Source organism: Palaemon carinicauda, chromosome 9, assembly GCF_036898095.1.
Source record: "Palaemon carinicauda isolate YSFRI2023 chromosome 9, ASM3689809v2, whole genome shotgun sequence".
In the NCBI taxonomy this organism is placed as follows: Eukaryota; Metazoa; Arthropoda; class Malacostraca; order Decapoda; family Palaemonidae; genus Palaemon; species Palaemon carinicauda.
The window spans coordinates 66770679-66797076 of record NC_090733.1 but is presented as its reverse complement, the minus strand read 5'-3'; the positions used below and the strand labels follow the sequence as shown (position 1 = coordinate 66797076).

Genomic DNA, 26398 nt, shown 5'->3' with positions numbered 1-26398 from the left:
ATATATATATATATATATATATATATATATATATATATATATATATATATATGTGTGTGTGTGTGTGTGTGTGTGTGTGTGTAATATATAGATATTACATGTTTAAAACACATGACCTAAGAGGTCACTGTGGAAGTAGGAGAAGTGTGAGAAATGCCATAGTCATATCATAAACAGGATGCGAATGCCAAACCTCGGCAATGTAACATTTTTCATGAAGAGTAAACACAACCAAGCCGTGAGAAAGAGTGGTCTATGAGAACGGAACTAAGTACCTTCCGGTATTAATGTTGTGTTTACTATAAATCATTAAGTGCTGAGATAACTAAGTAAACTTTAACGTGAATATGGATATTTGTGGTAGTTCTTACTGAGATGTCATACGGAATGGTCATCCGACCAAACCATCTATACTCCTGTGATGGAGATGTTAATACTGTTTTTAAAGAATAAATTATTTTAAAGTTAACTTACCTAGACTTTACTTGAAGATGTAACATACCAAGTCTAACATATAACACATTGAAGATGACATTTGACGGGAACCCGAATGTGTGATAATAACAGTAGCACATCAATAAATGGTGGCAGCGGTAAAACTCTAAGAACCAGAGAAAGATCTTCAAGAACCAGCGAATAAAACTCTAAGAACCAGAGAAAGATCTTCAAGAACCAGCGAATAAAACTCTAAGAACCAGAGAAAGATCTTCAAGAAATCAACAGTAATGAATCTATCATTTTGACTGAGTATTATAGTCCACCGAAGAAATGAAAACATATAATACCAACAAATAAATGTTATACAAACTGAGGAACTGGATCTTCAATCAACATCCTAAGAAAACCAAGGACTGACATTCAACGTTTACTAAACATTGAAGAAACATATCCAGGAAGCACTACATTCAACGTAAATCGGACCGAAAACATTCACCCAAACATCAATAAGAAGAAACAATCCAGTGAGAGAGAGAGGAAATGACGACATCACCCTACGCCCATATAAACCGAAGCTAAGTACACTTTCTTTATTCATTTCAATTTGGACAGTGAAGTGTAGTTATCACGAGTCGATCGTCCATTATTGCTGGGGTGAGTTGTTTGCTAATCTTTAATTTTCTTTCATTTAAGGAAACTGTATTCAACTTCGAATTCTTGTCTAGAAGTTCTCGGGAAATATCTTTGTATTCCGTTTTCTTTCAGAAGTTCTCGGGAAATATCTTTGTATTAGTATCATTGTTTTGGGGGATTTTGTTATAATCTTTATCATTTAGTGCTTATGCGTTTATGCAGTGGACGTCTGTATTCATATAGATATTTTGATAGGATTGCAAGGAGTCGTAGATATAGAAAAAAAAAGTACAGTAAACATGACGCCTCCTGTGAGCCCCACCCCTGGACCGAGTAACCCAACCCCAGGACATGGTAACCCCCCTCCCATTGTGACACTAGTAAATGCTCGCTCTGCAATCCTTCCTTTTCAAGGTCGGGTTAATGGGTTCTTGCCTCAGAACGTGGAGTCATGGATTTCATCCGTCGATGCCCATTTAAACGCTAAACAGATTATAGACTCATTTGTACAATTACAAGAAGCTAAAAGTTTTATAGACTTTTCTAAAGGAGATGCGATTGCGTACTTAAAGAGAGTTTCATTTCAAGAGGCAGTTACCTGGGATGATTTCAAAGTTAGGCTACGTGCGGACTATGGAGGTGAGGAAGCCTTAGATGTAGTTTTAACATTAAGAAATACACTTAATCAAGCCACTATGACTCGGCTTAATGTTATTGAGAGAGCAGCTCTCATAGCCGATAGGCTTAACGAGTATCAAGATATTTTAGGTAATTCCACTTGGGTTACTAGAGATAACATCTCCGTGAAAGATTTCTTACGATTAATGTATTTAACTTGCATGACACTTATGTTGCCTGAAGCTTTAGTGCGGTGTTTTGATAAAAAGTTAACACCAGCAAGTACGGAATTGGATGTATATAAACAGATAAAGAAACATATGTCTAAGTGTCCTGATCTTGATCTCGTGTTTACACAAGTTTTTGTAAAAAATCAAACAAAGCCACAACAAGTAAACGTAGTTAATATTAGTCAAGTTGCAGGAATGGCGTGTTATAATTGCAAATGTCAAGGTCACTTGATTGCGGACTGCAGAACGAGATTCTGTTCGTTACATAATAGTTCGACTCATTCATATAGTCAGTGCTACTCGCGTAAGACACAACAGAATCCTAGAAATACACAGTCAATTCCACAGTCAGTTCCATGTGGAAATAAAAATAAAAATCCTCATTTCAATAAGAAGAAACAGCCAAACGTCAAAGTAATTCAGAATAAAAAACAAACAAATAGTTCTTCGAATAACGCTGATCCTGGGTCGTCAAACCAGAACTCGCAAGGTCAGACTAATTTTCAGAATGTGCAGAGCAAAGCAAATGCCACATAATTAACTCCAGTGGGGAAGAGAGTGATGTTGGGTCAAGGTCATTCATGTCAACATCAGTAGTATTGAATAATCAATTTAATGGTTTACCAGATCATTGTGAGGCAATAGATTTTCCTATGAAACAAACAGCCGAATTAAATAAATCAGTGCAAGCTCCCGTAGATTTGCAACGAATTCATACAATAATAAGCCAAAATGAGTTACGACCAACCTTATATGCTGTAAATTTAGAACACAAATCCTTTACGTTATTTTTTGACTCTGGTAGTCCACGTAATATCATGGATTTGAGGACACATCATTTGTTGTTTTCGAACTTTCCGATTGAAAAATCCTGAGTTAGACTCTCGGGTATAGGAAATAATGAATTAAATGTCATAGGCATAACTCATGTTCAGTTCAAGGTCGGTAAGCGCACGTTTGCCGATACATTTGTTGTTGTACAGAACATTGATATGTATCCAGCTGTAATTATAGGATACCCATCTATGGACAATCAAAACATTATCTTAGCCCCTGCCAAGCACAGCATGTATATCAAAGGAAAATTCTATAAGCCTTCTAATACCTTAAAATCAGTTTTGGATAAAAAGGAGACGACAAATAAATCAGTGACGTACGTTGAAGAACCAATAACTTGTCTCACTAATAAAGAAATAATATACGCGACCCAACAGAATTCTCGTTTACCCGTAATATCATCTTGCACGCAATCTATCGAGCCGAACGTACCTTCAAATCTAATAGTTCAAGTAAAGAAAACATTACCGGAATCTGAAATATTAATCCTTTCCGACACTTTGAAAACTAACGGATTGTCTGTCACACAAGCTATTTATACAGTAGGCTCACATCAACAATGTAATATTGAAGTTTGTAATCATTTAAATACCACTTTAGCAATTCACAAAAATCATCATATCTTGGATGTAGAAGTTTATAAACATCGTATTCTTACCGTTGCTGAAATCAATCACGCTCAATCAGTTGCGGATGAATCCATTTTGCAATCTATTAAAAATAAAATCAATAAAGACATTCAAGAAGAAGAAATTCAGCAGAAAATTTTTGGACTTTTAACTGAGTATCATGATGTTTTTTCCTCTACGGATGGATCCTTAGGAAAAACAGATGTGATCGAGCATCAAATAAGGTTAAAGGACAAGCAGAAAATTATCTATATACCCTCGTACAGACTCCCTATGAAATTCCAGAATGAAATAAATGATGAAGTAGGTAAAATGCTAGAAGAAGGAGTCATTAGGAAATCGAACAGCCCTTATAATTTTCCATTAATAGTTGTACCGAAAAAAGATCGAATATGGCGTATCTGCGTAGACTTCCGTCGCCTAAATGAGGAAACGATCCCTGATTGATTCCCAGTGCCATGTACTGACGATATTTTGTCTTTGTTAGGTCAGAATAAATATTTTACCAGTTTGGACTTACTTAAAGGCTTTCACCAGATATCATTAGAAGAAAATAGTATCCCATACACAGCCTTCAGCACAGCCAGGGGACATTATGAATTTTTACGGATGCCTTTTGGTTTACGTTGTGCTCCCATAACATTTACAAGAATGATTAACATTGTGTTTGGAGACTTGCTAGGGGATATATTGCATGCCTATATGGACGACCTTGTAATCTTTTCCAATACCTTAGAAGAACATCTACGTAAATTAGAACTAGTACTACAGAGACTAAGACAACATAACTTAAGGGTAAAGATTAGTAAGTGTGAATTTTTCAAAACAGAATTAGTCTATTTGGGTTTTACGGTGTCAAGCCAAGGTCCACGATAAGGTGTCGGCTATCCGTAACTTTCCGATACCTACTAATGTCAAGGGAATACAGCAATTTCTGGGTTGTAGTGGATATTACAGGCATTTTATACGCAATTATTCAATAATAGCCGCTCCCTTAACTAATCTTACGAAGAAGGGCGTCGATTTCATATGGTCTGAGCAGTATCAACAGGCGTTTAATACCTTGAAAGATGAACTGTGTAGTTCTCCTATCTTAAAATTTCCTGACTTCGGTAAGGAATTCTTCATTGCAACAGACGCCTCAGACTTAGGAGTAGGTGGGGTATTGCTTCAACAATATGAAAAACAAATTTTCCCGATAGCTTTTTATTCTTGAAAACTGAGAACTTCCAAAAGTAAGTATGCAGTAATAGACAAGGAAGGGCTAGCTATTGTTAATTCACTAGTGCATTTTAAGTTCATAATATACGGTTATCCCATTAAGGTTCTTACTGATCATAAACCACTAACCGACTTCTTTAAAGGCTTCAGCCACAGCCCCAAACGAACTCGGTGGCATTTGATCATTCAAGACTTTGGCGCGAGAATCGGGTATTTACCAGGGAAAGCAAATATCATTGCTGATGCATTATCATGCAACCCTGTGTCATCTTGAACGGAGCCTTTAGCTGAATTAATAGATATATCAACATCCATGCCTATTGTTAAAACGATATCTGAACAAGAAGATCTGGGCTGGAGTGCTGAATTATTACAGACTGAGCAAAGAAAAGATCAGAAATTAGAAAAAAATATAAATGCTTTGAAAGGCAATCATAAGGAAAAGGAATATGTAAAGTATACGCAGCAGAATTATATAATCAAAGACAATATTCCGTGACAAGGAAAACCCGCAATACACCACATGTAACTAACGACCAGGTAGTGGTACCAATCTCACTTATATCCACTGTCCTAAATTGGTTGCATGCAAATCCATTGCATGGACACCCGGGGTTCTCCATAATGTCACAGAAAGCCAAATCATTGTTTTATTGGCATACGATGGTTACAGATATAAAAAAACACATAGCTAATTGTCGCACTTGTCAGGAAAACAAAGGGCACACGAAAACACCTGTCAGCCTAGGGGCTTATCCCGTGCCTAATCAACCCTTTGAAAGGATACATTTAGATTTATTAACAGGATTTTACGAGTCAAACAGAGGAAATAAGCACCTCTTAGTAATTGTAGATGCTTTGACTCGATATACAGAACTAATAGCGCTTAAAACTAAAACTGCGATTGAATGTGCTAGGAAGTTTTACGAGTGTTACATTTGTAAACATGGAATTCCAAATATGATAACCTCTGACTCGGGTGGAGAATTTAATAATAATTTCCTTACCTCATTGTGTGAATTCCTTAGCATAAAGAAAATCAATACTATGATCTATCACCCAGAGTCGAATGGGCTAGTGGAAAGAGCGAATAGGAAGGTTTTGAACATATTAAGAGTAACACTAGGGGGATCAGAGCCCAACTGGGATATTGCAATACCTGCGGTACTGAGTACTCTGAATCATTCATATCATATATCAATTAAAATGTCACCGCACGAGGCATTGTATGGTACCCTAGTTAGAACGCCTTTCCATGTATTAACGCCTACAACTAATCTATCAAATCCTTTAAAAGAATGTATAAATGCAAGCAAAAGTTGTTTTGATATCCTTCGAAAAAATTTAGAAGAATCTCAAATCATAATGAAAAGGAATCATGATAAAATAGCGAAGCCAACTAAAACATATACCGTGGGTGATAATGTATACATACAGGTAAATGTACGTAAAGGACTCAATTATAAACTAACACCTAAGTTTGAAGGCCCATTTAACATTTTGGAAACATTAACGGCCAATAGGTTTAGAGTTCAAAACGTATCTCAACCCACTGATGAGAGAATCGTACCATTGGCTTACATAAGAATTTAAAATAAGAGGGAAAGAAGTAAGGGAAAGATTTTTATTTTTTTTATTTTTGTGAACATTATATGTTAAAAGTTTTTTCTTCTTAATACAGGAGTAATTACGTATATTTTTCTCATTACAGGTTTCCAAGATGAAGTTTTTATTGTTAGGAGTGATATTGTTCGCTCAGACATTTTTCTCGTGTGGGATGAGCTCTAAAACTAAAAGTATAGATTTTAGATATGGGACTATAGTAGATAGACAAGAAGACGTTTTTATTACATCAAGTAACGTAGTTGTTGAAGTATGTATGCAAGCAATTTTTCTCACAGAGAATGACGTCACTAGCTTAAAGAGCGCCATTTCAAGGTTTGCTGTTTCATTAAATGAAATGCATAGAAGACACTTTCCTTTTAATACAGAGAGTTCGCTTGCATCGACACTAAAAGTTGCAGAGATGCTATCCGACGACTTGCAAAATAAGACTTACGAGGCAGAATCTTTGGCTCATGACCTTTTGATGTGGACAGTAGGACACGATAATCTTGAGAAACGTAACCCGTTTATTTTTGCTGCACTAAACATCTTTGGTTCTATTGCAAGTTTAGGCTTAGGGATTTCCAATCGTCTTAAGATTAGTAATCAAAATAAGAAAATTGAGTTTTTGACTCATGAAAATGAATTGATTATGTCAGAACTAAGAAATCAGTTAGCTTCAATCAATCAAATTATGAGTTTGGTAAACGAACATTCTAGTAATATCAGTCAGATTATGGAAGTACAGGATTTGTTGGCAACGTTAACGTATTATGATTCAAAAATAGATCACATACATAATAGAATTGCACATTTCATTGAAAAATCAAAAGACTATGTGGAAACTATCACGTTAGCGACTAAAGGTGTACTTTCACCGCATTTATTGCCAATAAGAGACTTAACATTAATTGTGGAAAACGGACGGGAGGATTTAGGTTATGTTCCTTTGTTAGACGCACGTAGATTAGAATTTTATTACAGCCTAATTACAGTAAGCGTTGAAAATCACAGGATTATGATTACAATTCCCTTTGATTCTTCCGATGCCTGGCAATCTTACAGGATATCACCATTTCCGACTTTCATGACGAATCACTCAAATCCAGTAATATCCAGTTTGACAGGACATGTATTGATTTCCCCAGACAAGGAATCATATACGGTCATTAAAGACTTAAATCAATTAACTCACTGTTCAGACGCAATGGATGAAAAAATATGTACAGCTGACTCCTTTGAATTCCATAAAAACTCAATGGATTCATGCGAGTTAGGTATAGTGCTAGACGGTGCTCTTTCCCATACACATGAAAATTGTCTGAAAAAGCTTTATCCGTTTGACGATAATAAGTTCAATTGCAGACTGAACAACGGTTCGTGGATACGATACGACAAGGCCGGCTTCAATGTATCATGCCCGGACGGATCCACGTCCTATTCCAAAATCTTAGTTGCAGCAGATGGTTGTATCGGTATGTACCCGAATTACATGGTCCATGGAATCAAGACTATCATCAGAGAACGGGCCTACTTCGTGAACTTCACATGATCGACTACAATTCCCTCTTTACCTCTCCCATACAATGCACGTGTGGCTAAGCGGTTGATGAAATTAACCGAGATGGACCACCCGACACCGACTTCTGCAGAATGTCGTTTCTACGTGTTACTAGCAGCATTCAGCGTTACGGTGATGATATTTATCGCCGTTAACATCCTTGTTTGGCGTAGGTTAAAGAATAATAAATTGGAGCTCAAACAGAACGTTTTGCCATGTCCAGACAAAACTCCTTATTGAAACTGGCCCCTTCATTCGCTCAAAGGAGTAAAAATTGTCTTGGAAAAGTGTTGTGCACGAAAAGCAGTTAGTACGCTAGTAATATGTAGTTGAAGAGACTATAGAACATTTGCATTTTAAAAACATTTTACAAACATTTTAATAAACTTTTAAAAAATAAATCATTTTTTGGGCACCTAATAAAATATATAAGCCCTAAATGTTAAAATAAAGAATCTATGGGCATCTAATAAAATATATAAGCCCATATATATATATATATATATATATATATATATATATATATATATATATATACAAAACCGTATTATAATAATCTATATTTTTGACAAAGGTAACAACTATTCTTTAACAAACTTACCGAATCATATGTATATCAGTATTTTTTTTTGTTGGTACCATTTAATCGTTTGCTAGCAATGTACCATATATATGATCTGTATTTATCATGCATTTTTTCTTTGTTTTGACAATATCTGATAAGTATGCATTATTATTATTTTTTTAATGTGCCTCTTTGAACATTCATCCTCATTTGCTTATGGCTAAAGTTAAAAAAAAAAAATAATATATATATATCCAGTCACACTCCTAGTAAACATATTTTGACGTATTGTTGAATTTTCAAAAATTGAGGTAGCTGACCGAGCTAATGTAATATATAGATATTACATGTTTAAAACACATGACCTAAGAGGTCACTGTGGAAGTAGGAGAAGTGTGAGAAATGCCATAGTCATATCATAAACAGGATGCGAATGCCAAACCTCAGCAACGTAACATTTTTCATGAAGAGTAAACACAACCAAGCCGTGAGAAAGAGTTGTCTATGAGAACGGAACTAAGTACCTTCCGGTATTAATGTTGTGTTTACTATAAATCATTAAGTGCTGAGATAACTAAGTAAACTTTAACGTGAATATGGATATTTATGGTAGTTCTTACTGAGATGTTATACGGAATGGTCATCCGACCAAACCATCTATACTCCTGTAATGGAGATGTTAATACTGTTTTTAAAGAATAAACTATTTTAAAGTTAACTTACCTAGACTTTACTTGAAGATGTAACATACCAAGTCTAACATATAACACATTGAAGATGACATTTGACGGGAACCCGAATATGTGTTAATAACAGTAGCACACCATATATATATATATATATATATATATATATATATATATATATATATATATATATATATATATATATGTATATATTTATATCTATATATATACATATATATTATATATATATATATATATATATATATATATATATATATATATATATATATATATATTCTTACGAAGTAGGTATAGTGTAGAGTAAATACAATAGTTTATTCATGATTTATTTATATATTTCATTTATGCATTAAAGAGATGTTAGCCAGCTCTTAGGATGAGTTCTTCTCGTGTAGAATAAAAGTTTGTATGTAAATTATGTAAGACTTTCATCGTTAATTTCATTGTATTCTTTATTCAAGTCAGTATATGTAAATTTACGATATTTTTAAGAATTTACATTTTGTTTTCACGTATTTGGTTACGAAGTCTTACGTGACTGTTTGAGAGTGTTATATGATTCGTGCGAGATGTGAACAAGGGCTTATGTAGATGTTTTTTTTTTATATTTTTATGAGGTATTGCGTCGTCTTTGTGAGAAAATAAACAATTCTTTTGTCTGCTATGTGCTTTGGAAAGTTCCCGAGAAACCTAGTGATAGATCCTACCTTTTTTTATTTTAAGGACAAAGGGTGGGTGGAGCTAGCTTAGAGAGAGAGCCATCTCAAGTTGCGTATGTACGCGTTCAAGAGAGCAATACTTGGTAACTCTGGCGTCACTGTTAGGCCTACCACCACCCTACCCCCCCCCCTCCCCAGATCTTTTGGAATCTTCTAGAAGTAGCTAAGTTTCATATAAAGGCGACCCCAGGGTTGCATAGATCAGATAGGGAATTCCAGCCTTAAGTCATAACCATCTCCCCCCTCTCTCTCATACGCAATGCAGTGTATTGTTTTAAAAGTATTCAGCGAAATCTCAAAATTTTGGTGTGACCGGTTTTTGTAAACATAGTGAGTACTTATAAATATTCTCTTAAATTTTTTGTAACTGGCCCTGTAGTAAAGTGAAAGGTATTTGTATCGTGATCAGGTTATCTATTTTCGTTAAGTATCAAAGTTAATTATTGTGTTCAGATTTAATTTTAACCCTGGATAGGTACGATGGGTCGTTCGCGACCCCGAGCGTCAAAAAAAAACAGGTTTTTCTCACGTGACTCACCCCCGTGACTGAATTTGTGGGTGATCGACCTGCAGGAGGTGTCTCCCCTACACGCTCTAGTAGTGTCCAGATGTGCATTGCTGTAGCTGTACTCCTTCCCCGATTTCTGAGACGCGTCGGGGTCGAGCGCGACCGAGTTTACCCTTCTAAGGTAATTTGCATAATTATCAAAGTTATTACGTATTATGAAATTGTCGTAGAATGGTTCAACTTGTATAGGTTATCAGTTGTGGAAAGTCTTGGTGGACTGTTTGGCTACCATGTGCATGATTTTTTTTTTTAGTTAAAATGTCGTTCATCACCACGAGGACCATTTTACTGCGAGTGCCCCTTTTTCATTTTTTTTAATTTTTTTGCCAAGTCATTTTTCCGTAAGATATTGCCAAATAGTGTCGTAAAACTTTTGCTTGTTTAGTGTTGGAAAGTGTGTCTAGATGATCTGGCTACCCATGCGTGACTTTGTTTTTGTCAGATACGACGTAGTTATTGGTATATTAGGTATTTAACTGCGGTTACCAATTTCTGTTTTTTTTCAATATTTGTAAAAATTACTACGTAGTAAGGAATTGCCGTATATTATTCATTTTTTTTTTCATGTTTATGTGTTAGAAAGTGTGCCTTGATGGTTGGGCTAACACGTGGATGTCTTTTTTTTTATCTGAGATGCCGTATATTAGAATGTCGGGCATTTTACCGCGAGTGCCCCTTTTTCATTTTTTTTTCATTTTTTTGCCAAGTCATTTTTCCGTAAGATATTACCAAATAGTGTCGTAAAACTTTTGCTTTTTTAGTGTTGGAAAGTGTGTCTAGATGATCTGGCTACCCATGCGTGATTTTGTTTTTGTCAGATACGACGTAGTTATTGGTATATTGGGTATTTAACTGCGGTTGCCAATTTCTGTTTTTTTTTCAATATTTGTAAAAATTTACTACGTAGTAAGGAATTGCCGTATATTATTGATTTTTTTTCATGTTTATGTGTTAGAAAGTGTGCCTTGATGGTTGGGCTAACACGTGCATGTCTTTTTTTTTATCTGAGATGCCGTATATTAGAATGTTGGGCATTTTTCCGCGAGTGCCCCTTTTTATTTGTTTTGCATTTTTTTGCTTAGTCATGTTACCGTAAGGAATTGGAAAGTAGTGTCGCAAAACTTATATTTTTATAGTGTTGGAAAGTGTTTCTAGATGATTTGGCTACCCATGCCTATTTTTTTTTTAGCCAGATATGGCGTATATATAAGTATGTGTTCGATTTTCCTGTGATTGCCATTTTTTAGTTTTTTCCCATTTCTTTCAAAATTACTACGTACTAAGGAACTATCACAGAGTAATGATTCATTTATATGTTTATTTGTCGGAAAATGTGCATTGATGGTTTGCCTAGCACGTGGCTGAAATTTTTTTTTTCTGAAATGTCGTATATTAGAATGGCCATTTTTCCACGAGTGCCCCTTTTTATTTGTTTTGCATTTTTTTGCTTAGTCATGTTACCGTAAGGAATTGGCAAGTAGTGTCGCAAAACTTATAATTTTATAGTGTTGGAAAGTGTTTCTAGATGATCTGGCTACCCATGCCTATCTTTTTTTTTTAGCCAGATATGGCGTATATATAGGTATGTGTTCGATTTTCCTGTGATTGCCATTTTTTCGTTTTTTCCCATTTCTTTCAAAATTACTACGTACTAAGGAACTATCACAGAGTAATGATTCATTTAGATGTTTATTTGTCGGAAAATGTGCCTTGATGGTTTGCCTAGTACGTGGCTGAATTTTTTTTTTCTGAAATGCCGTATATTAGAATGGCCATTTTTCCACGAGTGCCCCTTTTTATTTGTTTTGCATTTTTTTGCTTAGTCATGTTACCGTAAGGAATTGGCAAGTAGTGTCGCAAAACTTATCATTTTATAATGTTGGAAAGTGTTTCTAGATGATCTGGCTACCCATGCCTATCTTTTTTTTTAGCCAGATATGGCGTATATATAGGTATGTGTTCGATTTTCCGGTGATTGCCATTTTTTCGTTTTTTCCCAATTCTTTCAAAATTACTACGTACTAAGGAACTATCACAGAGTAATGATTCCTCTAGATGTTTATTTGTCGGAAAATTTTGTTTACTTCTTTTTTTATTGAATATCATCAAATTGTTTAGCTAAAATATTATATTTTACATTTTATTTTTTCGATTTTATTTCCCTTCAAAAAAAATTTTTTGGGTCAGAATTTTAATTTTATAGTCGTAAAATAATCGACAATTATCCAGCAACCCACCATACAATTTTTATGCATATCCAATAATAATTAGATTAGTAAATAACACCTTGAAATTGACATACCCTTCCTACATTTCAAGTGGCAGATTAGGGAGTCTGAGTCAGTGTGGTTGGCGGCCATTTTGTGGACATATCCGAAGCGTAAGTTGCCCTATCTATATATATTCTTGTTCCCTATAGAATTTGTGATATTTTGGTATATTTTTACCTGCATAAATATCATATTATATATTAAATATATGTATTTTTTTACGAAATTTCTAAGTACTCAAAAAATTACCTTTAGATATGGCCCCTGATATAAATGTAATTTACAAAATAATGAAGATTTTTTTACATATTTCTATTTTAGGATAACATATGTTTATTCCCTAAAAAAATTAGCCACTTCCTATTTCATTTGGGTACCCAAAAAAATTCATGAAATTTGGACAAATTTTTTTGGCCAAAAAAAGTTACCCTTTTTTTCTCATTTCAGATCTTCACCTCCATGGGTCTGACTTCATCCAAAATACATCAAGATGTGTCCTAAACATTCAAGAATCAATTCCTAAAAGGATTTGTGTATATATGTATAAACTTTTTTTTTATGAATTTTTATGTCAGGTCTTTTTTTTCTACTTAATTTTTTAAAATATTTATAATAAATAGTTTTTCTGCAGATGAGTAGTATTTATCTTTACAGTTGTTTTAAGCATTCATTGAAGTTTTTTTTGGCAAAAGAAAAAAGGAGGTTACTGCAAAAACTGATTTTTCAAGAATTTTTTTTGGCGTCGGGGTCGTTCGCGTCCGAGTATACCCTTAAAGGGGTGTCCGAGGAGCGTACCTATCCAGGGTTAATACTAAACCCGAAATTGCATTGATGGATACGCTCGAGGTAGAGAATAATGGGAATTTGAGAATCAATTTAACGTTTGATAGGCATGATAACAAAAATAGACTTATTGTTTGGAGAAACCAAGGGAGTGATAACCATCGATCAAAACCGAAATGCCTGTTGTGATGTTAAGGTGTAAGTTGTAAAAGTATTCCTATAGATTTTGAGTGTAAAATAGCTCCATTTCTCATAAAAATGAATGCTTGTTTAGTTTAAGTTTTTCATACTAAATGGTGGGCAATGGTATGCCATTATTCATGGAATGTTATTTTGATGTATGCTTCCTAAAGATAAAAGAAGACTATTCTGTAATACGTTTTTTATTTAACCATGTATTTTAGCTCCCACGTACGTGTGAGAATGTGTGTATAAGTTACTCCTCACTATAGGATACAGGTAACAACAGTCTACGTGCGCACAAGAGAGAGAGAGAGAGAGAGAGAGAGAGAGAGAGCGCGGTCAGGTATGTCCAGGCAGGTGTGTAAAAATATTTGACTACTTTAGGACAGAGGATGCTACAAGTTTAGCCGGACGCCATGCTAGCAAGACTCGAAGCGCTCAGGGAGCTAAAATCAAAATTAGCATAAACAAAGCCATAGAGAGGTAGATTCTCAACTTTTGCGAAAAAGAGGAAGCCAATTCACAAAACTAATCATAAAAGTTTGCGAAAAAAGCACCCCAAAAAATCAACCGAACTGTAGCCATCAGCTGCATTCAAAGGAATGAGAAGCAGGAACGTATAGGGGCACTTGAAGGTGATAGGAGGTGTAGCGGCTCCTTACTTATCCTTCCCCTTAGTGGTTTAGACTAGGTAAGGTCTGTTTGGGGTGCAGATATCTATGGTTAACTTAGGATACGTCCCTGATTATCTTCGGATAGTCGTTTCCGGGGGTTGGAACCCTGTGATACCTGACGGTAATTCTCTTGTAATATCAATCGCAGAAATATTATACTGTAGAAGTTGCCAGAAGGAACTTCCATCAGGACGACATGGCTATCTCACCCAAAAATAGATTTTTCCTACGTCAAATTCCCTTTTTTAGATGCCCCAAATTTGGGAGGCGAGGTGACGGCAGCTTCTAGGCCTAGTTACAATGGCACGTAGGCTCTTGGCAACAATCTTTCTTTAGGCGTAAATTCAATCTCCTCCAAGGTCATAGCAAGTTAAAGGGGTACAACGTTCCCCCTTATACAGGTGGGAGGGGGAGGGAGAGACTGGAAAATACTGTGGTTGTGTCATGTTAAAGCACAAAACCGTGTGGCATAATATTTGTTGATAAACCAACTACATCGACCTTAAAGTCAATATTAGTCATCACAAACCACCCACCCCCTTTAAACTCGGACATTAGACCATCATCAGAAACCCATATACAAGCACAAATCATTCGCAATTCAATTATGTTATTAGTAAACAAAACAACAACGTCCTTAAAGCCAATAATTGTAAACAAAACAGCATTTAACTAGGTGTCAGACCCAGTGACCTCCATCGACACCCATGTGCTACATATCAATAGGGTGACCTTCACATATGTCATTTGCATGTCAATTAAGGCGTTCGTAAACAAACAACAATAAACTTGAAGCCAATATTGTGAACAAAAACATCATTTAACTCGGGCTCCACACTTAGTGACCTACATTGCCATCCACATGGTACGTATCTTCATAGCGGGAACTAAGCAATGACCTTCAGATTTTAGACATTGGTTTTACTTATGCCCTCCCATCATACCTGCATGATCTAAATCTATTACAGTTTCAAGATACTCCTGAGGTACAATCAGCTAATCCTTCTGATTACATCCTTCTAGTTATCTCCTATAGTGCTTTCTACACTTCACAATGAACTGAGAGGCTTTGGACTTTTTATTGGTAAACTTTTCCTTCAGGGTTAAAACTTGATTTTTGCGGCAGTTTTAAGAATTTTTGTTTTTGTGCTTACTAGAGGCATTGAATGGTTTTAGTAGGTAAAAATTGAAATTGTCTGCCGGCATATGCTGACAGTTGAATCTACCTGTCCAGTGACCTAGTTATTTTGCAATTATTTTTTCTTATATTGACTTTTATATTTATTTTGGTACGACATTTTCCCTTCCGGCGTCGTCATTTGTATGAAAACACTTTCACTGAATCACATGTGCTGGTTTCCCCAATCAATACTTCAAGTGGGTGTGTCAGCACATGTGCTCTCGATACCGATCAGCTGTCGTCTGTTTTTACTGTTTTGTTCAAGTTTTTTTAAAGTTAATCATGCCAAAGAAGTGGGCTAACATGCGGTTAGTGTGGGCAAAGAACATGCAGAAATTAAACGAAAATAAAAGAAAAGCTGCCGAGGAAAAAATGAAGAACAAAGCAGAAAATGGCAACGTGAAGTCTGGGTCACGTGTGTGTGAAATAAAAGAACCTTAGTTTTCCAAAGAATTTGTTCTACAAAATTCCTACTAATGTAAGTGAAACTGTGGGCTTATTTGATGATATTGAAGAGGACTTTTCATTGGTGTTATCAGATGATGAAGATGATTTAATTTCCCCTGATGGTAAGAGTGGTAATGCCACAAGTGTTTGTGTGGAATGCAACACGCAATCCAGCAACTGTTTTGAATGGAGCTGAATGCCGAGGTGAACTCTTGGCAGAATATATGACAGAAAAAGAACAGTGTATGATGGAACAAAGTGAATACGATGATGGGGATGAAATGACTTCCGTACCAAAAAAAGTAATAAGATGTTTCATTGAAAGATTGATTTGGTGTGGTTGTAGCAAAAAAGTTAAACTTGATTTCAAGAGAAGGAATATTGATGTTACTTTTATTATGAAGTGTGGATGTGAAGAACCAGAAAACATTGATTATTCTAAAATGAAAAAGGTCGAAAATGTGAAAACTAATAAAAATCAGCTGATGCTGATGATTAAGAGCAGACTGCTAGTCATTTTTCAGCTGGTGCTGATGATCAGGAGCAGACTGCCAGTCATTCTCCATCTGATGCTGATGATCAGGAGCAGACTGCCATTCATTCTCTAGCTGGTGCTGATGATCAGGAGCAGACTAAAAATTATTCTCCAGCTGGTGCTGATGACCAGGAGCAGACTGCCATTCATTCTCTAGCTGGTACTGATGATCAGGAGCAGATTGCCATTCATTCTCTAGCTGGTACTGATGATCAGGAGCAGACTGCCTTTCATTCTCTAGCTGGTGCTGATGATCAGGAGCAGGCTAAAAATTATTCTCCAGCTGGTGCTGATGACCAGGAGCAGACTGCCTTTCATTCTCTAGCTGGTGCTGATGATCAGGAGCAGACTGCCATTCATTCTCTAGCTGGTACTAATGATCAGGAGCAGATTGCCATTCATTCTCTAGCTGGTACTGATGATCAGGAGCAGACTGCCATTCATTCTCTAGCTGGTACTGATGATCAGGAGCATATTGCCATTCATTCTCTAGCTGGTGCTGATGATCAGGATTTAGACTGCCATTCATTCTCTAGCTGGTACTGATGATCAGGAGCAGACTGCCTTTCATTTTCTAGCTGGTGCTGATGATCAGGAGCAGATTGCCATTCATTCTCTAGCTGGTACTGATGATCAGGAGCATATTGCCATTCATTCTCTAGCTGGTGCTGATGATCAGGATTTAGACTGCCATTCATTCTCTAGCTGGTACTGATGATCAGGAGCAGACTGCCTTTCATTTTCTACCTGGTGCTGATGATCAGGAGCAGACTGCCATTCATTCTCTAGCTGGTACTGATGATCAGGAGCATATTGCCATTCATTCTCTAGCTGGTGCTGATGATCAGGATTTAGACTGCCATTCATTCTCTAGCTGGTACTGATGATCAGGAGCAGACTGCCTTTCATTTTCTAGCTGGTGCTGATGATCAGGAGCAGATTGCCATTCATTCTCTAGCTGGTACTGATGATCAGGAGCAGACTGCCTTTCATTCTCTAGCTGGTGCTGATGATCAGGAGTAGGCTAAAAATTATTCTCCAGCTGGTGCTGATGACCAGGAGCAGACTGCCATTCATTCTCTAGCTGGTGCTGATGATCAGGAGCAGACTGCCATTCATTCTCTAGCTGGTACTAATGATCAGGAGCAGATTGCCATTCATTCTCTAGCTGGTACTGATGATCAGGAGCAGACTGCCATTCATTCTCTAGCTGGTGCTGATGATCAGGAGCAGACTGCCATTCATTCTCTAGCTGGTACTGATGATCAGGAGCAGACTGCCTTTCATTCTCTAGCTGGTGCTGATGATCAGGAGCAGACTGCCATTCATTCTCTAGCTGGTACTGATGATCAGGAGCATATTGCCATTCATTCTCTAGCTGGTGCTGATGATCAGGAGCAGACTGCCATTCATTCTCTAGCTGGTACTGATGATCAGGAGCAGACTGCCTTTCATTCTCTAGCTGGTGCTGAAGATCAGGAGCAGACTGCCATTCATTCTCTAGCTGGTACTGATGATCAGGAGCATATTGCCATTCATTCTCTAGCTGGTGCTGATGATCAGGAGCAGACTGCCATTCATTCTCTAGCTGGTACTGATGATCAGGAGCAGACTGCCTTTCATTCTCTAGCTGGTGCTGATGATCAGGAGCAGATTGCCATTCATTCTCTAGCTGGTACTGATGATCAGGAGCATATTGCCATTCATTCTCTAGCTGGTGCTGATGATCAGGAGCAGACTGCCATTCATTCTCTAGCTGGTACTGATGATCAGGAGCAGACTGCCTTTCATTCTCTAGCTGGTGCTGATGATCAGGAGCAGACTGCCATTCATTCTCTAGCTGGTACTGATGATCAGGAGCAGATTTTCATTCATTCTCTAGCTGGTGCTGATGATCAGGAGCAGACTGCCTTTCATTCTCTAGCTGGTACTGATGATCAGGAGCAGACTGCCTTTCATTCTCTAGCTGGTGCTGATGATCAGGAGCAGACTGCCATTCATTCTCTAGCTGGTACTGATGATCAGGAGCAGACTGCCTTTCATTCTCTAGCTGGTGCTGATGATCAGGAGCAGACTAAAAATTATTCTCCAGCTGGTGCTGATGACCAGGAGCAGACTGCCATTCATTCTCTAGCTGGTGCTGATGATCAGGAGCAGACTGCCATTCATTCTCTAGCTGGTGCTGATGATCAGGAGCAGACTGCCTTTCATTCTCTAGCTGGTACTGATGATCAGGAGCAGACTGCCTTTCATTCTCTAGCTGGTACTGATGATCAGGAGCAGACTGCCATTCATTCTCTAGCTGGTACTGATGATCAGGAGCAGATTACCATTCATTCTCTAGCTGGTGCTGATGATCAGGAGCAGACTGCCATTCATTCTCTAGCTGGTACTGATGATCAGGAGCAGACTGCCTTTCATTCTCTAGCTGGTGCTGATGATCAGGAGCAGACTAAAAATTATTCTCCAGCTGGTGCTGATGACCAGGAGCAGACTGCCATTCATTCTCTAGCTAGTGCTGATGATCAGGAGCAGACTGCTATTCATTCTCTAGCTGGTACTGATGATCAGGAGCAGGCTAAAAATTATTCTCCAGCTGGTGCTGATGACCAGGAGCAGACTGCCATTCATTCTCTAGCTGGTGCTGATGATCAGGAGCAGACTAAAAATTATTCTCCAGCTGGTGCTGATGACCAGGAGCAGACTGCCATTCATTCTCTAGCTGGTGCTGATGATCAGGAGCAGACTGCCATTCATTCTCTAGCTGGTGCTGATGATCAGGAGCAGACTGCCTTTCATTCTCTAGCTGGTACTGATGATCAGGAGCAGACTGCCTTTCATTCTCTAGCTGGTGCTGATGATCAGGAGCAGACTGCCATTCATTCTCTAGCTGGTACTGATGATCAGGAGCAGATTACCATTCATTCTCTAGCTGGTGCTGATGATCAGGAGCAGACTGCCATTCATTCTCTAGCTGGTACTGATGATCAGGAGCAGACTGCCTTTCATTCTCTAGCTGGTGCTGATGATCAGGAGCAGACTAAAAATTATTCTCTAGCTGGTGCTGATGACCAGGAGCAGACTGCCATTCATTCTCTAGCTGGTGCTGATGATCAGGAGCAGACTAAAATTATTCTCCATCTGGTGCTGATGACCAGGAGCAGACTGCCTTTCATTCTCTAGCTGGTACTGATGATCAGGAGCAGACTGCTATTCATTCTCTAGCTGGTACTGATGATCAGGAGCAGACTGCCATTCATTCTCTAGCTGGTGCTGATGACCAGGAGCAGACTGCCATTCATTCTCTAGCTGGTGCTGATGATCAGGAGCAGACTAAAAATTATTCTCCAGCTGGTGCTGATGATCAGGAGCAGACTGAAAATTATTCTCCAGCTGGTGCTGATGACCAGGAGCAGACTGCCAGTCATTCTCCAGCTGGTGCTGATGTTCAAGAGCAAACTGGGAGTCGACTTGCAGCTAGTGCTGATACTTTTTCTGAGCAAGCTAGACTGCTTTTACTATGACTTCTAAAGTCAAATATGATGCAATTTCAGTTTTGGGTAATTAGGTTCTCATATATCTTCGTTTCTGTTCAGGTGATACGGTTGATTTGGGGTTCCATTTGTCTCGTAGTATTCCACCAACAAATGTTGTCGGTGAATAGAAGTTCAATTATCTCAAACATCCTTTTCAACCAGATGAACAATTTGCCATGTATGCAAAAGTTGTAACTTACAGTCGTGCTAAAAAGCCCAAAAGACATTTCAACATTCTTGGATGAAAAAATACCCATGGCTTGTGTACAGCCCGTCCCAGAAAGGAGGTGTCTGAAAATTTTGCACTTTATTTGGGAAGAAATCAACCCACGGAGGTATGTTTGGTGGGGAGCTTAGTGTCTTTGTAAAGTCCCCTTTTCAAAAACTAGAGAAGGCAATTGGTAAGATGGATTTCTGCCTAAGCATGATAAATCAGGATTTCACATTAAAGCTGCTGCCATCGGGATGATAAGTTGGATTTTTCATCTACCCAAGAACAGAACAAAGGCAGTTTCATTGCTATACTAGAGCATGATGCTAAGAATTATGAAATACTACGTGAACATATACTCACTACTTCCAAAAAAGCTAATGCACATAAAAATTGGTACATGAGGAAATCATCCAAGTAAATGGGAGTATGTAGCGAGCTAAACTAATTAAATCATTACATTTTATTCTGTAATTGCAGATGAAGTCACAGATAATTATATAAATCAAGAAGTGGTTACTGTGTGTCTGCGGCATCTAGACGTGAGCTCAAACTATGACATTCCAAAAATATTTGAGAGTTTCTTGAATTTTGTGAATGTTTGTAAGACAACAGATTGAGCCATAGCTGATGGCTTGGTAAAGTCTCTCACATCTGCCAACCTTGATCTGGCTAACATACAGGGGCAAGCATATGATGGTGCCTCTTTAATGTCATCTGAACGCACAGGAGTTCAGGGGTGTATAAAGGAAGTTTCTCCAAGGGTGTCCTACATTCATTGTCATGCACATGTGCTCTCATACGAATCTTGATTGACCTGAAAAATTCTGTGTATCACTTCTTTGATAACTAACGAAAACGTCAACGATTCTCTGAAAATGTTTTACATGTTTACTTCCCTCAACCAAAGTAAAACTGAAGGGCCTGTGCAAAACTCAGTGTGTCGAACGCCATGTGCATCTCGAAACGTTTCAGGAACTTTATTGCTATGTTGTTATTTGCTTAAAAGCTATTGTGAATTCAAAATCTGTTGTCTGGCCACGAATTGAGTCAGGAATCCTGGAACTGGGACAGTGAAATCATGACGAAATCCATGGGAATCAAAACTACTATGTAGAGTTTTGAACATGTGGTAGCATTCGTGACCTTGAAAAACAGCGTGGATTATGCTAAATTTCTGGCATAAAAGCAACAAGAGCGTGAATTGGGAATTCACGAAGCATATCACATGGTTGATGGTGTCTTACAAGACGTCCAAGGACTCAGAAACATTGATTTTGAGTTTTAGCAGTTGTATGATAACGAAATAAAAGACATTATTGAGCAAGATGGACCAACTAAAATCATGCAACACACAACTCGAGTGCAACGACATTGGAGTAACACTGAGGCAGCCACATCACTTGAATACTACAAGTCCACAATTGCTATTCCGCTGGTTGATGATGTTCCCCAACAGCTGAAGAATAGGTTTTAAGTAAATGAACGTTGGCCAGTTTCTAGCACACTACATCTGGTCCCAAAACTTGTAACACAGTGACAGCAATCCATTTTGTATGAAGACATCATCACACAGCTACTGTACTGGAAAGATGACCTGCCAATCCTGCTGTCACTTTGCAACGAGTTCAGACTATGGCACATGATGTGGCATTCCTTCAAAGGCACACTTCCAGGTATACATTACCAGTTACAACAGCCAACTCTCAGCTCTCACTCTTATGAAAATACACTACAACATCGAACTAGGGCTGACAGATATTGCTGATGACCTCATCAAAGTACACCCTCAAGAAACTATTCATCAGCACACTACTGATGAATCAATTCACATAGAAGAAAAGCCATACAAATGTTCAATTCATAGCAAAGGTTTCAGTAGTTCACCTTGTTATTACACATAAGTCTTACCTCCTAATCATAACGAGAAATGCTGTTTTGCAACAAAATAAGACTTTCTATGACAAAGTTTGAACGTTTTCCTATATCCTTATCGAATTTCACGAACAATAAAGCTGCACAAACAATATAAAATTGTTTTATTCTGGTGATGTCAGATATGACCATTGGTAATATCCATGAGTTTGTGATTCATTGTCTGGCCAAAGAATTTGAGAAAATACCAGAAAAAGTAAATCTTTAATCGTTAATAAATACCTGATTTAACTTCTGTTTTATGCTTCCCTTTTGGCAATTACTTTATCTCAATATGTTCTGTTTTACACCACAATCATCAAATAAATGTGTCTGTTGTCAGATATGTAGTGAATTGCACTTTAAAATAAAAAAGGCTTACTATTATGCTCCTCAAATGTGGGCAAAACACCAGACCAAAATTGATGGTGCATGATAGTATTTTAATTTTTTAGATTTTTTCAAGAAATAGGTAAAAAAAATGATAAACAAATCCTGTGTAGTTGTGCTCTTCAGGGGTGTCTCAAAAGGGATCTGAAAGACTACAGATTCCCAATTTTCTCGGGGGTTTTACAGTGGCCAACAAACCCCCAGACCGGATTGGCTTCGCTCGCTTGCATTTATCATACTTTTATAAGTCTGACCCCCCTTCAAAAAATCTTGGATCTGTGCCTGTTTGTAATAGCATTTTCTGTTTTCATTATATTATAGGAGGTAGCTAAAAATATTCCTATTCATTTGATAAAAACATTTTCTTAAAGAAACCCTATTTACTAAGATTAAACATAATTTTGGAATTAAAAGTAATTCCAAATCATATCCTTTCCATTCTAAACTATATGTTTTTAGGTTTGTAGTCAAAGTGTTCAGACAAGATTTAATTCCAGAATTGGTACATACCTGAAAATATATTAGTTTATTAGTGTGATATTTAACTACTGTATTCCATTCTCATCATCGATTCTTGGTGGATGTATAAAACTTATTTGTTCATATAGTGCATTGTAGGCTTAATGCTAATGGCAAACTTGATGACACACTATTTTCATATAGTCTCTGAGTTGCAGTGGCATTGTAAACAAATAAACGATACATATTGAAAAAATTAACATCGTCATGAAAGATTCTAATCTCACATGCAGTACAAAATAAGTAGAATCATACCGTATGTTTGAGGTAATTTATAAAGGGTTCAATATTTTATAACATACACTACACTACAATACTTATAATTAAAGTCAAAACTTGTTCTATCAATAAAACCTGATACAATATCACTTTCAATACATGTAACCCTATTGTGCTACATTACACATTTTACTCAAATACATAACAGTCTCCTCCCACCTTAATTTGACATTGTACAAAACTTCACAAATTTAATCTCTCAGGCGTCTTCTCTTTGTTTATCCTATTGGGGAGTACTCTAACTTCCTCCTGAACAGGTGTACAAATAGAATCTGAATCTGTATATTTGATGTTTGACCATATTAGGGAACATTTGATTCATTGGATCTAACGACTTGAAATTTTTCATCGCTAACATTTGAATAACCTACTGGATTCATATTTAATGGTTGAAATTGATCAAAATGACATTTTACAATGTTTCCACCAACTTGAAAAACCTAATGTAAACTAACTAACAATCTCTTCTGGTACCCACTTCCCTGAGGTATTGTATAATCTTGCCAAAATATGAGATAAGGTGGAAAGATTTTTCCTTTTGAAAGATTCTACTCTTTACAAACTTGGATACATCAAATCTAACTTACATCTAAGCCTCTTCCCCAACAAATTTGGTGGTGTCACACCTGTAGTGTTGTGCAATGTTGTTCTATATGACAGTAAACAGAGCCGGAATTATACAGGGCCATAGAATCAATTGCCCCGGGCCTCCAAATTGAGGGGGACCCCCCACTCCAAAGGAAACCAGATAGTTGGAGAATTAGTAAGGTGTTGGGAAAAAATAGTATTTTGCGGTAAAATAGGCCCCCATAACATACTGAGAAATATTTTATTTATTCATTTATTTATCTAATTTTGATTTCTTTAAAAATTGTAATGATCAATGATGTAAAGGGTGCCATAAATGGCATTGAGTTAAAATATCCAGACATTTAAACGAACGCCAATATATGATGAAGCATAATATATGTATGATTATCATTTTCATTGTGATCCAAATTTGAAACTGTAACCTGTAGTCCAAAATTACTAATATCCTCATACCACTCCTGTGTAGGAGCAGTTAGTTATTTTGGCTTCACACAAAGCTTATAGCCTACACATTTTTTCTGCATCTACACAACGATGGTCTCTTGCTGGAAAGAAACGAGTACTAACTTTGAAGTCTCTTTCAGACACCTGTTAGTCAGTAGGAACTGATGCTACTGCAGCCCTTGTAGATGAAGGCCATTCTATTTTTTAAATGCTCTAAGAGATATTGAAAATTGCTCGGAGCATACACCTGAAGTAAGACAGGAAGCTCGAGTTCTGGGGAACAAATTGAATAGTCTTAAGACAGCTTTGATGGATAACATCTGGAATACAATCCTTGTACAGTTCAACAAAACGAGTAAAGCTTTCCAAGGCATTGATGTAGACCTGAAAAAAAAAGTTGTTGTTGTTATTGGTTCTCTCAAAAAGTTTTTAAAATTACTTGGAGATAGCCATTAAGAGCAGGAGCTAGACACCAAAAATTTATGTGGCAACATAGAATACAAATAAACTAACGAAAGGCAAAGAAGGAAAAATAAATTATATGATACAGACACAACCTCTGCATCAGAAGATGTAGACTTTTACCCCGGAGAAAAATTAAAATGCAAAACTTTCAATGTCATTTTAGATAAATTGTCTGTTGCCTTACAACAACGGAGGGTAGCATACCAATCGGCATATGACAGATTGAAAGTAGTAGTCAATTTATGCACTTTATCTGATCTTCTTCTTCCCAGCTGGTTCCCATTTTTATATGGGGTCGCCGTTACGGATGAGCCGTTTCCATCTTTTTCTATTCTGCGCTTCTGCCTCATCAATCCCCTTCTCCTCTAAGTCTCCTCTCACACAGTCCCTCCATCTCTTTCTTGGTCTCCCTCTTCTTCTTCTTCCCTGAACCTCCATCTCTATAGTATGTCTCCCAACGTGGTCCTCATCTCTCCTCATCAGGTGTCCATACCATCTCAGCCTCCCTTCCTGCACTTTCTTTGATATTTCCACCTCCTTTGTCGACCCCCTTATGTAGTCATTTCTTATCCGATCCTCTCTTGTCACCACAGACATCCACCTAAGCATTCTCATTTCTGCCACATCCATCTTCTTCTCCTCTGTCTTCTTCATGCTTGCTGTTTCCGTTCCATACAGCATTGCTGTTCTTACCATTGTCTTATGAAATTTTCCTTTTAACCTCAGTGGTATACTTTTGTCACAAAGAACTCCTGAGGCTGCTCTCCAGTTGTTCCAGCCTGCCTGTACCCGATGTTTAACTTCATCTTCCATACCTCCTCCAGCGTTAACAAAGGATCCCAAATACTTAAACTTATCAACTCTCTTTATCTGTTCTCCCCCAAGATGAATACTTTCTCTATCATCCCCCTCACTGCTGGTACACATATATTCTGTCTTAGATCTACTTATTCTCATTCCTCTGTCCTCCAGTACTTGCCTCCACCTTTCCAATTTCATTTCCAGATCTTCCCTGCTCTCTGCGCACAGAACAATATCATCTGCATACAATATGTTCCATGGTACTGCCTCCCTTACCTCTTTTATTAAAACGTCCATCACTATGTTAAAGATAAATGGGCTCAGAGCTGACCCTTGGTGTAATCCTACTCTCACCTCAAAACTCTCTGTCTCCCCAGCACTGCTCCTCACCCTAGTAAATACACTATGGTACATCTATTGTATCAGTCGAACGTACTTCTCTGGCACCCTCCTCTCCCTCAGACTCCTCCATACCTCTTGTCTTGGGACTCGGTCATAAGCCTTTTCAAGGTCAATGAATACCACATGCAGGTCTCTTTGCTTTTCCCGGAATTTCTCCATTAGTTGCCTCAGACAAAACACACCATCTGTTGTTCCCCTCCCCTTCATGAATCCCATCTGCTCTTTACCTATTTCTACTTCTTCTCTTAGTCTGGCATCTATCATCCTTTCCAGTATCTTCAAAGTGTGGGACATCAATTTAATACCTCTGTAATTCCCACACTCTTGGACATCACCTTTCCCTTTGAAGATTGGGATCAATATACTCCCACGCCACTCATTTGGTATCTTTTCCTGCTCAAAAATCTTTAACATGAGATCGTACAGTATATCCACTCCTTCAT

At 37.4% G+C, this 26398-nt stretch overlaps 1 protein-coding gene across 1 annotated transcript; it reads left to right on the top strand.

Annotated features, from left to right (window-relative positions):
* Positions 1 to 16002: 16002 nt before the first annotated feature.
* LOC137646467 (protein IWS1 homolog A-like) lies at positions 16003 to 19927 on the top strand. The gene is made up of 5 exons (XM_068379568.1): positions 16003 to 16329; positions 16620 to 16857; positions 17446 to 17616; positions 18832 to 19044; positions 19587 to 19927. The coding sequence occupies exons 1-5, from the start codon at positions 16003 to 16005 to the stop codon at positions 19925 to 19927; spliced, it is 1290 nt and encodes a 429-aa protein (XP_068235669.1).
* Positions 19928 to 26398: the final 6471 nt, after the last annotated feature.